General features: G+C 36.6%; 1 protein-coding gene across 1 annotated transcript in view; it reads left to right on the forward strand.

Annotated features, from left to right (window-relative positions):
* SAP30 (Sin3A-associated protein, 30kDa) overlaps window positions 1-4,535 on the forward strand; it is a 5,287-nt gene extending 752 nt beyond the window's left edge. Inside the window, exons 3-8 of the mRNA XM_010840305.1 lie at window positions 72-159; window positions 317-471; window positions 560-613; window positions 1,477-1,602; window positions 2,121-2,219; window positions 4,210-4,535. Of these exons, the coding sequence (XP_010838607.1) occupies window positions 72-159; window positions 317-471; window positions 560-613; window positions 1,477-1,602; window positions 2,121-2,219; window positions 4,210-4,332 (645 nt within the window). The 3' untranslated portion in view covers window positions 4,333-4,535. The remainder of the gene's footprint in view (window positions 1-71; window positions 160-316; window positions 472-559; window positions 614-1,476; window positions 1,603-2,120; window positions 2,220-4,209) is intronic.
* The last annotated feature ends 7,747 nt before the right edge of the window (window positions 4,536-12,282 follow it).

Here is a 12,282-nt window from a genome sequence, read left to right on the forward strand (position 1 = left end):
CCGCGTGTCGGTGAGGGTGCGGGAGCCCCAGACCTGGGTGCCTCGCGAGCCCGTTCCGGGGTCCCTAGTAGGAAGCAAACAACAAAGTGCTGCAACTCGGCCCGCCGTCCGCAGTAAACAGTCTCGCGCCCCCCGGACCCGCTCCCGCGCCCCCACCCCGTAGGGCCCCCACTCCTCCTCTGAGGGGGTCGGTGGTGAAACAAAGGGGGCGGCCGCGCCGAGAACCCAGAGTAGCTGTTCTGCAACCCACGGCTCCTTCTGGAACTGAGGCACCTTCTTTGTTTTGCTGCCCGAGCGGGTAGCTTCCCCGGTCCAGGAGTGGAGTTCAGCCAGAACCGGACGCTGCGGGCGACTAGGACCCTGTCTCGGGTCCCGCGGGTGCGGGGTGGGGGACCCCCGGCTGCGAGCCGCGCGGCCGTGTCATCATCTAGGGCAGCTGCTCAAGACTTGGGGAGCGGGCAGCCGCTGCGGGTTAGCAGCCCTCCGTTTGGCAGCCATCAGGGTTTCTTTCTTCGTCCTTTCGCAGGTCTGTTCCTCTGACCATCTAGGAGGTTTTTAGAAACGACCGTTTCCACTTTTCCGAGCCCTGGGGAGCGGTAATAAATCACAAGATGTGAGAACCATCACACGTCCTGCATCTTCTTAACTTGCACTTCAGCTCAAAGTTTAATGTGAAAGCCTGTTAGCTCACTCCTCAATTTTTTTTTTTAAGAAGTAACTGCTGATGTATAAAACCCAGTATTTCAGAGGCTGCCGTACAACTCTCAGAACTATGTAATTAACGTTTTTGAGAACTTTATGTGGGATACTTTCTGCCTATTCAGTTAGTTCCTCAGTTCTGTTCTTGAGAAACTTTCCAGGTATACTTGAATCATTTAACACTGTTTTGGTTGGAAAAACGTATTATACATAAATGCTTTTATTTAATACTCAGGAAAGTTCATAATTCAAATTTGAATTTAGTAAGGATGTGAGATCAATTATTTGTCAAAAGTGGATGGTTTTGTGTCTGGATTATAATTTGAGTATTAAGTTAGATTAGGAAGCATTCACTATGGTATTAATATTTTTAAATGCTCTTCTAAGTAAAGAAAATACTATCAAATAGCAAAATTGTGGCCAGCATCTTTTTTCCCTTGTTTAAAAAACCGGCAAAGCTGAACTAATCTAGTTCACCATCGCTGCAATTTGATGACAGAATCCAGAGCGTAGGAATTTCTCATTCTCTGCTTCTCTCCCTTCCATTACTGGCACTTCTCCCCACCCCACCCCCCAGTCCTCTTTAACAATATTGCTAGACATGATATGTTTTAACTGGGTTCAGGACTTAAGAGTAGCAAGAAACGTGCGTTGTCTTAATAATGGCCTGTTACTAATGTTTATATTTTTAATAATTCACCGTAACTATGTATTTTACTAATACATAGACACATTTTCCTGTAATCATAAGTTGTCTGTGAAACTTTTCTGTTTCAGGCAAGACATCTTTACATTTGTGATTATCATAAAAACTTAATTCAGAGTGTGCGAAACAGAAGAAAGAGAAAAGGGAGTGATGATGATGGAGGAGATTCGCCTGTTCAAGATATTGATACTCCGGAGGTAGGTGAAAGCTTTGTAAGTTAAATGTAAAACTTCTGAAAGTTTTATTTAAAAAATACAAACAAATTCTAAAAATACTTGAAGCATTTGAAAACTCTAAAAATGAAAGCAAAATTAAATATAGCCAGTTAACATGCAGTTATGCAGTTTGACTTGTTATGGCTTCGATTGATAAATTTTTTTTTACTTTTTAAAGAATTTACTTATTTTTTAATTGAAGGATAATTACAGAATTTTGTTGTTTCCTGTCAAACTTCAACATGAATCAGCCATAGGTGTACATATGTCCCCTTCCTCTTGAACCTCCCTACTCAATTGACAACTCTTATAGTCCCCAGTCTTTAATAATCATCCTCAAAATATTGAAGCGTTTAATGCATTTTTAGTTTTATTATTTAAAAGCCTTTTAAAATAATGGAATTAAATTTTCACTGTGTTGAAGTTGAAATGTTTTTTATAGCAAATATTAGTCATTAGCAAATGATATGAACTAACTCATATACATTAATTTTTTCTAGGTTGATTTATATCAATTACAGGTGAATACACTTAGGAGATACAAAAGACACTTCAAACTTCCAACCAGACCGGGACTTAATAAAGCACAGCTTGTTGAGGTATATATAAGTTTTAAACTATTTAACCTTTAATACAAAAAAAGTCATTAAATGCTAATGATGTTAATTTAGTATATATAACAATACATTTTAGTTAGAAAAATCAAAGTTAATAAAATCTATTGTGGAAGAATCTAGTTGTCTAGAAATGTTTGTCTACCACTTAGGAAAGTCCTTTATATAATGATTAGTCAGTAGATTATATGCAGTTTTCTAAGCATCTTCTAATACTGATTTTCAGAAATAGTAAGTAAAAGGTTTTTTTTATTCTCTCTCTAGAAACCTGTTTCTTTTAAAATTTTATTTTACTCAGTAAACACTTATTGAGCACCTAATTGAGGCATAATAATAAATTAATAAGCTTTGATGTCTTTGTTAGAATTTTCTTGAAGTTTTTGTTGGAATAGATTTTACAGATAAACCTCTGAACAGTATTCCTGTAACTTGCTGATTTAACTATTTCAGAACTTGTTCTTGTTGATGTTAGTTTGTTTTATGTGAAGCATCCCTGTTTTTATGACTAGAAAACGCAAAGACTTTGATCCAAGCTTTTACTTATAGGTTCTTGAATATAGGACTTGCAGTCCTTCAGTGAATTTTGAAAAGTTGAGTGCTTGTGTTCTCAGGAAATAATAGAGCCAAGAAATGTGTGTGTCATATTAAGATATCTATAGATCTATATGTTTATACTCCTATCATGTTTAAAATAAAAATGCTTAACCTACTTGACAGACTATAAATAAATATGTAAATCAGTTTTCTTATATTCTTCAGCTTGAATTTAGAGAACTAACATTTTATAAAATATCCATATTGAATAACATAGGTGAATAGAAGGTACACTTCTTTAGCAGAATGCTTTTTAACATTAAAGCTTTAGCCAGAATTTCTTCTTTCCTTCTTGTTTAGACAACAACAATCTAATTTTTCTTTAAATTTGATTTAAAAGGTCAAGTCCTTTTCAAGTTGTATAGTACATTAATATAACATAAACATATTTCCTGCCATGATAAATTATTAATATGTTGATATATAAACAGATACATAGTGAAAGTGCTCTTATTTTGGGACAAATGACAACCTAAGAACTGGTTATTTTAAATGTACATTTTTTTAAATGCAGAAATCAAACCTGATGTTTTTGATAATCTGGTCTTCTTTTAAAGATCTGTTTTCTTATTTAGAAATGAGAAATCCAAATAGTATGAGTGTTATAACTTAGTCAGAAATGCAGATATTTATAAACAATTCCAGAGTTGAGTGACCAGCCTCCGTAAGTCTCTTACCTTTTTCTTTAAGAAGTTTTATCTTCTAGAATCTAAATACGCATTTCAGTGCCCTGGTTTAGTCTAATATACTTCTACTGGTAGTTGCAGTGCATGTGTTACACTAGCAGAATGAAAAGGCAAGAAGGCAGGTAAACATTCTTCAGTGGACATCCTTTCCCTTCTCATTTCTCATCCATAATTTTTATACAGAAAAAATTTCAGGGAATCTTAACAAAGAATATTTCCAATGAATGAATGAATGTTAAGTCGTAGCAAACATATTTGTAAGATAATTCTTGGTTTGTTTCTATTGTACCAAAACTTTTCTGACTTAATGGTGGTTCTTTTTCCATAAGAAAAACCATAAACCATTATATGATGCATGTGGACTCTTAACATTCTGTTTTATTTCATTGATATTTGAAGTTTACAAGTAAAAGTATTTAATTCTTGATCTATGTCTCAGCTATAAAATTTAAAAGAAAGTGCAGTGCACATTCTGATTAATATATACTTAATTGAGTGGGCTAACTATCTCTTGTTCATAACGTCTTATTCTTATATGCCTTTTGTCCTGTTGGTGTTTTGTTAAATACAATTTATTTTTGAAAGGAAATAGCTCTTACCACACATTTTCTTTTGATGACAGTGTTTTTTTTTACCTAGTTTATAAATTCTATTAATATCTATAATTTAATTTCCTCAATTGTTTTTCTTTATAGATAGTTGGTTGCCACTTTAGGTCTATTCCAGTGAATGAAAAAGACACCTTAACATATTTCATCTACTCAGTGAAGAATGACAAGAACAAGTCAGATCTCAAGGTTGACAGTAGTGTTCACTAGGAGAGATGGAATTAAAACTTGGATGTTCAGATGTTAAGACTGCTTACTGCTTTTTCACATGTAGAAATGTTCCTTCTGTATTTTTTCTACAGAGGATTTTCTCTGGTTTTATTTTCTTTGTTTTGACTCTAATTAGTTGGAAGCTCATGTACAATGAGCTTTCCTAGATTAACAAATATTTTAAATAAAGGTTATTACTATTATAGTTGCTTCAGTGTATTTATTTTGTGGAACTTGATTTTTATTTTAAACTGACTTTTAGGGACCAGTATTAATTGAAGTGTAAATTTGAAGATCACTTGATTATCTTTTTTCCCTTTTTTTAGTTCTGAGAAACTAACAAAAGTAATAGATGTCGTCCATTTGCTCTCGGGCAATCTGATTTGGAATTAAGGATATCCTAAATAGTATTATTTTTTAAGTGCTTTTTAGTACTAACAAGTTCGGAATAGCAGGAAGAACAAATAGTTTGATGCCTACTTCCTTCCAAAGAAGAGTTAATGTGTCAGCAAAGGTAAATGCAGTGCTGAAAGTTGAAATCTGAATGTAGAATTAAATAGTTTGTCATTTCTTTAAATTTTGTTTTAGTGAAAAAGTATTTACATGGCACAGATATACAAAGAACCTCTGAACTGCCCCTTAATTTTCAGTCATGTTCTGTACTGTTTACAATGCAAATTAAAACTAACAAGTTGGAGAGATCGAGAATTTATCAAGATCTTTAAATTTTGGTCATACATAGCTCTGACTTGATTTCTGTTTTATTTAGTTTTATATTTCATTCTCTGTTCGTTTTCTCTTAAATATTTTTACCTCTTCTTTTCATGAGATTGTAGTATTTAGCCAAAGGCTTACAGTTACAAATCAAATTTATAGCTTGTGACATCAGAACAAAACATGTAGTGCAGATTTTAGGATGCAAATGCATGAGCCCATTAATGCAGCTCAGGATATCTCAAAGTCAACATTTGGTCCTGATGATTCTTTATTGTGGGAGGCTGTCCTGTGTGTTTTAAAAGGTTTGGTGGCGTCACTGGAGTCCACATACTAATGCAGTAGAGCTCTAAAGGTAATAACTAAAAATATCCCTAGACATTGTCAAATGGCTCTGGGGGGACAAAATTACCCCTGCTTGGGAACCACTATGTAGATAAGTTTAAAGAACATCTTAGCTCCACAGAAGGTGAGTCTGTGTATTTCCAAGTGTTCTGTGTGTACTGACAGCTAGAAAATGTGGTGAACAGTAACACCATACTGGTGTTTAGGCCATGTAAAGATTTACTTGCAATTTTATTGATGAGCCAGAGGCTGTAATAATTAGTATATAGAAACCACTTGTTTCTAGTACTCCAGAAATCTCCACGAGAAGTTTTTTCTTAGCTGTATGAAGATGAACCAACCACACAGCTACAAAATGTGGTGGTTTGTTTGAAAAAAGTATTACTTCTATGTTGTATATTTTTGCCTAAATCTATAAAAATTTTCTTTTTCAGTAGAAACTTGACTGTAGGCTTAAATTTTATGAAATAAGCTTGAAATTTTGATCATATATAGCTCTGACTTGATTTCTGTTTTACCTTCTTTTATATTTTATTCTCTGTCAGTTTTCTCTTAAATATTTTTACCTCTTCTGATGAAAAAAGCTTGAAGCTATTTGTTGACATTAAAATCCATGTTTATGAATATAACCTTTGCTTCTCAATCTTAATTTCATACAATTACTTGCATAAAATGTAGTTGTATAAGAAAGTGAAATAATGAGAGTTGAGTGTTGATTTATCCAATGACATTAAATTTTGTTAGAGCAATTTAAAACATGAAAAACAGAACTTAAGAGCCTCCCCCTCAAAGACAAGAGACTCAAGAAGCTGCAAAGTAAAACTTTTACATAGAAATTTTAATTCTCACTGAGTTTTTAAAATTATGAGTTCTATGGAAATCTTTGTTGTACTTATCTGTATCTGAACAAGAAAAAGTAAATGGAAACTCATATCTCTGAAAGGATACGGATTACGTTAAATGTTAGAACATCAGGAAAAGAATCAAAATTTGACTGCTGTTGGGGTAGAATGTGTGGCAGGAGCTCAAGAAATTGGTAACTACCCTTCACGGAATTATTTAGGTAAAGGCTAAAAATTAATGTCTGAAATGTATTTCTTTAAGAAAGTAAGCTCTATTATTTCTAAATAAAGTTTTTTTTTAGTTGAAATGTACATGATATACAATTAATCACTTTATACAGTTTGGTAGTATTTAGTTTATTCACATCTTCAAGGGTCACAGCCTTGTGATGAAGGGACTTGTGTAACTTAATGAAGCTATAAGCCATTCCATGTAGGATCACCCAAGATAGATGGGTCATAGCAGAGAGTTCTGACAAAATGCTGCTCCTTGGAAGGAAAGGTATGTCAAACCTAGACAGCATATTAAAAAGCAAAGACATCACTTTGCTGACAAAGATCAGTATAGTCAAAGCTATGGTTTTTCCAGTAGCCATATATGCATGTGAAAGTTGAACTATAAAGAAGGCTGAGTGCTGAAGAATTGGTTCTTTTGAATTGTGGTGTTGGAGAAGACTCTTGAGAGTCTGTTGGACTGCAAGCAGATCAAACCAGTCAATCCTCAAGGAAATCAACCCTGGATAGTCATTGGAAGGACTGATGCTGAAGCTCTAGTATTTTGGCCACCTGATGCAAAGAATGAACTCATTGGAAAGACCCCTATGCTGGAACAGATTGAAGGCCAAAGGAGAAGAGGGCGGCAGAGGATGAGATGGTTCAATAATATCACCAACTCTATGGACATGAATTTGAGCAAACTCCAGGAGATAGTGAAGGACAGGGAAGCCTGGTGTGCTGCAGTCCATGGAGTTGCAGAGTGGGATGTGATTTAGCAACTGAAAATATCAACGAAGTGTATTTACAACATTGTGCAACCACCAGCTCTAATTTAAAATGTTTTCATCACCCCATAGAAACACCCACAAGTAATTACTCCCAATTCCACCTCTTCCCATCCCCTGATAACCTTTAATCTTTTTGTATCTATGGATTTGCCTGTTATGGTATATCATGTAAAAGGAATCATATAACACATGTCCTTTTGTGTGGATTTTTCTTTTACTTAAGATGTTTTCAAGGTTTATCCAAAATGCAGCATATATTAGTACTTTGCTCCTTTTTATGGCTGAATGACATTCCAATGTGTGTGTGTATGTGTGTGTGACAATTTGTTTTTCCAGTCATCCATTAATGAACATTTAGACATTTTGATTTCCACCTTTGGCTATTACGACTAATGCTACTATAAACACTTGTGTACAAGTTTCTGCGTGGGCATGTCTTTATTTCTCTTGGGTATATGTCTAGGAGTGGAGTTGCCTAGTCACATGGTAATGCTGTAACATTTTGAGGAACCTCCAAACTTTTCCATAGTGGCTGTATTAACAACTATTTCTCGAAATTGCTAATGCCTGTATTTCCTCTTTTTTTTTTTTTAATTAAAGCTGTCCTAATGGGTGTTAGGGAGAAGGCAATGGCACCCCATTCCAGTACTGTTGCCCGGAAAATCCCATGAACGGAGGAGCCTGGTGGGCTGCAGTCCATGGGGTCGCTAAGAGTCAGACATGACTGAGCAACTTCACTTTCACTTTCCACTTTCATGCATTGGAGAAGGAAATGGCAACCCACTCCAGTGTTCTTGCCTGGAGAATCCCAGGGATGGGGGAGCCTGGTGGGCTTGCACAGAGTCAGACATGACTGAAGAGTCGGACATGACTGAAGCGACTTAGCAGCAGCAGCAGCAATGGGTGTTAAGTGATAGCATTGTGGTTTTGATTTGTATTTTTTTCAATTCCTTTATTCATTTTTAAATTGGGTTGTTTGTTTTTGTTGTTCAGTTGTAGGAATTCTTTATTCTAGGTATTAACTCTATATGTGATACATGATTTACAAATATTTTCTCCCATTCTGTAGATTGCCTTTTCACATTTTGGATAATGTTCTTTGATGCAAAAAAGTTTTAAATTTTTATTTAGTATAATTAATTTTTTTTCTTTTGTTTTCTCATACTTTTGGTGTCAAGCCTAAGAATCTATTGCCAAATCCAAGGTTGTAAATATAAGCCCCTATTTTTTTTCTAGGAATTTTATAATTTTGGCTCTTAAATGTAGGTTGTTGACCCATTTTGAGTCAATTTATGTATATATGGAGTGAGGTAGAGTTCCAGCTTCATTGTTTTGAATGAGGTTATCCAGTTTTGCAGCACTGTTGGTTGAAGAGACTGTTCTTCTCCACTGAATGGTCTTGGCACCCTTGTCGAAACTCAATTTGCATAGATATTTGGGTTTATTTCTATATTTTCAATTCTGTTTTAGGCTGTATTTCTATTAGGCCAGTACTATATTTTTTTTTGACTATTGTAACTGTGTAGTAAGTTTTGAAATCAGGAAATGTGAGTCCTCCAATTTTTTTTTTCACTACATTCAGTCACAAGTCTTGTCTGACTCTTTGCAGCCCCATAAACTGCAGCCAGGCTCCTCTGTCTTTCATTGTCTCTTGGAGTCTGCTCAAACTCATGTCCATTGAGTCAGTGATGCCATCCAACCATCTCAACCTCTGTCATCCCCTTCTCCTCTTGCCCTCAATCTTTCCCAGCATCAGGGTCTTTTCCAATGAGTTGGGTCTTTGCATCAGGTGGCCAAAGCATTGGAGCATCAGCTTCACCATCAGTCTTTCCAATGAATATTCAGGGTTTATTTCCTTTTTGGATTGACTGGTTTGATCTCCTTGAAGTCTAACAGATTCTCAAGGGTCTTCTCCAGCACCACAGTTCAAAAGGATCAATTCTTTATGGTCCAACTCTCACATGAGTACATGACTGCTGGAAAAACTATAGCTTTGACTATACAGACCTTTGTCAGCAAAGTGATGTGTCTGCTTTTTAATATGCTGTCTACGTTTGTCATAGCTTTTCTTCCAAGGAGCAAGAATCTTTTGATTTCATGGCTGCGGTCATCATCTGCAGTGATTTTGGAGCCCAAGAAAATAAAATCTGACACAGTTTGCACTTTTCCCCATCTATTTGCCGTGAAGTGATGGGACTGGATGCCATGATCTTAGTTTTTTGAATGTTGAGTTTTAAGCCAGCTTTTTCACTCTCCTCTTTCGCCTTCACCAAGAGGCTCTTTCCTCTTCGCTTTCTGCCATTAGAGTAGTATGATCTGCATATCCGAGGTTGTTGGTATTTTTCCCGGTAGACTTGATTCCAGCTTGTGATTCATCCAGCCCAGTATTTCACAGAATGTTCTCTAAATGGCAGTTAAATAAGGTGACTATATACAGCATTGATGTACTCCTTTCCCAGTTTTGAACCAGTCTGTTGTTCGATGTCTGGTTCTGTTTCCTCTTGTCCTGCATACAGGTTTCTCAGGAGACAGGTAAGGTGGTTTGGTATTCCTATCTCTTTAAGAATGTTCCAGTTTGTTGTGATCCACACAATCAAAGGCTTTAGTGTAGTCAATGAAGCAGAAGTAGATGTTTTTCTGGAATTCTCTTGCTTTTTATATGATCCAATAGATGTTGGCAGTTTGATCTCTGGTTCTGCTGCCTTTTCTAAATCCAACTCGTACTTCTGGAAGTTCTCAGTTCACGTACTGTTGAAACCTAGCTTAAAGTGTTTTGAGAATTACTTTGCTAGCTTGTGAAATGAGCACAATTTGTGTGGAAGTTTGAACATTCTTTGGCATTGCCTTTTTTTGGCAATGAAATGAAAACTGACATTTTCCAGTCTTGTGCTCACTGCTAAGTTTTCCAAATATGCTGGGATATTGAGTACAGCACTTTCATAGCATCCTCTTTTAGGATTTTAAATAGCTCAGCTGGATTCCATCACCTCCACTAGGTTTGTTTGTAGTAATGCTTCCTAAGGCCCACTTGACTTCACACTCCAGGATGTCTGGCTCTAGGTGAATGACCACACCATCATGGTTATGTGGGTCATTAAGATCTTTTTTGTATAGTTCTTCTGTGTATTCTTGCCACCTCTTCTTAATATCTTCTGCTTCTGTTAGATCCTTGCTGTATCTGTCCTTTATTGTGCCCATCTTTGCATGAGACATTTCCTTGGTATCTCCAATTTTCTTGAAGAGATATCTAGTCTTTCCCATCCTGTGGTTTTCCTCTATTTCTTTGCATTGTTCACTTAAGAAGGCCTTCTTATCTCTCCTTGCTATTCTCCAGAACTCTGCATTCAGTTGGGTATATCTCTCCCTTTCTCCTTTGCCTTTCACTTCTCTTCCTTTCTCAGCTATTTGTAAGGCCTCCTCAGACAATCACTTGGCATTCTTGCATTTCTTTTTCTTGGGGAAGGTTTTGGTCACTGCCTCCTGTACAGTGTTAAGAACCTCTGTCCATAGTCCTTCAGGCACTCTGTCTGTCAGATCTGATCTTTTGAATCTATTCATCACCTCTGTTGTATAATTATAAGAGATTTGATTTAAGTTATACCTGAATAGTCTAGTGGTTTTCCCTTCCTTCAGTTTAAATCTGAATTTTTCAATAAGAAGTTCATGATCTGAGCCACAGTCTGCTCCAGGTCTTATTTTAGCTGACTGTATAGAGGGCCTCCATCTTCAGCTGCAAAGAATATAATCAATTTGACTTTGGTATTGACCATTTGTTAATATCCATGTGTAGAGTCTTCTCTTGTGTTGTTGGAAGAGAGTGTTTGCTATGACCAGAGCATTTTGGCAAAATACTGTTCGCCTTTGCCCTCCATTTTGTACTCCAAGGCTAAACGTGCCTGTTACTCTAGGTATTTCTTGACTTCCTACTATTGCATTCCAATCCTCTCTAATGAAAAGGACATCTTTTTTTTGGTGTTAGTTCTAGAAGGTTTTATAGGCCTTTATAGAACCGTTCGACTTCAGCTTCTTTGGCATTAGTGGTTGGGGCATAGACTTGGATTACTCTGATGTTGAATGATTTGCCTGGAAATGAACCGAGATCATTGTGTCGTTTTTGAGATTTCACCCAAAGTAGTGAATTTCGGACTCTTGTTGACGATGAGAGCTACTCCATTTCTTTCATGCCCACAGTAGTAGATATAATGGTCATCTGAATTGAATTTGTCCATTCCCATTTATTTTTAGTACACCAATTCCTAGTCCAGTTTACCTTGATTCATGGACCTAACATTCTTGGTTGCTATGCAGTATTGATCTTTACAACATCAGACTTTACTTTCAGCATCAGGCACATCCACAATGGACTATAGTTTCCACTTTGGCCCAGCTTCTTCATTCTTTCTGGAGCTCTTTCTCTGCTCTTTCCCAGTAGCATATTGGACACCTACTGACCTCAGTGACTCATCTGGTGTCGCATTTTTTTGGCTATTCATACTGCTCAAGGGTTTCTAAAGGCAAGACTATTGAAGTGGTTTGCCATTCCCTTCTCCAGTTTTTTCAATATGGTTTAGGATACTTGGAGACCCTTGCAGTTACATATGAATTAGAAGACTAGTTTTTCTATTTCTGCCCCCCCAAAAAGACCATAGACTTTTGATGAGGATTGTACTGTCTCTGTAGATCACTTGATAATTGCCATCTTAAAAATTTTAAGTATTTCAATCCATGAATATGGAATGTCTTTCCATTAATTTTCAGTTCAGTTCAGTCACTCAGTCTTGTCCGATTCCTTGTGACCCCATGAATCGCAGCACGCCAGGCCTCCCTGTCCATCACCAACTCCCGGAGTTTACCCAAACTCATGTCCATCGAGTTGGTGATGCCATCCAGCCATCTCATCCTCTGTCGTCCCCTTCTCCTCCTGCCCAAAATCCCTCCCAGCATCAGGGTCTTTTCCAATGAGTCAACTCTTCATATGAGGTGGCCAAAGTATTGGAGTTTCAACTTCAACATCAGTCCTTCCAATGAACACCCAGGACTGATCT

This window comes from Bison bison, unplaced genomic scaffold (genome assembly GCF_000754665.1).
Source record: "Bison bison bison isolate TAMUID 2011002044 unplaced genomic scaffold, Bison_UMD1.0 scf7180017864143, whole genome shotgun sequence".
Lineage (NCBI taxonomy): Eukaryota > Metazoa > Chordata > Mammalia > Artiodactyla > Bovidae > Bison > Bison bison.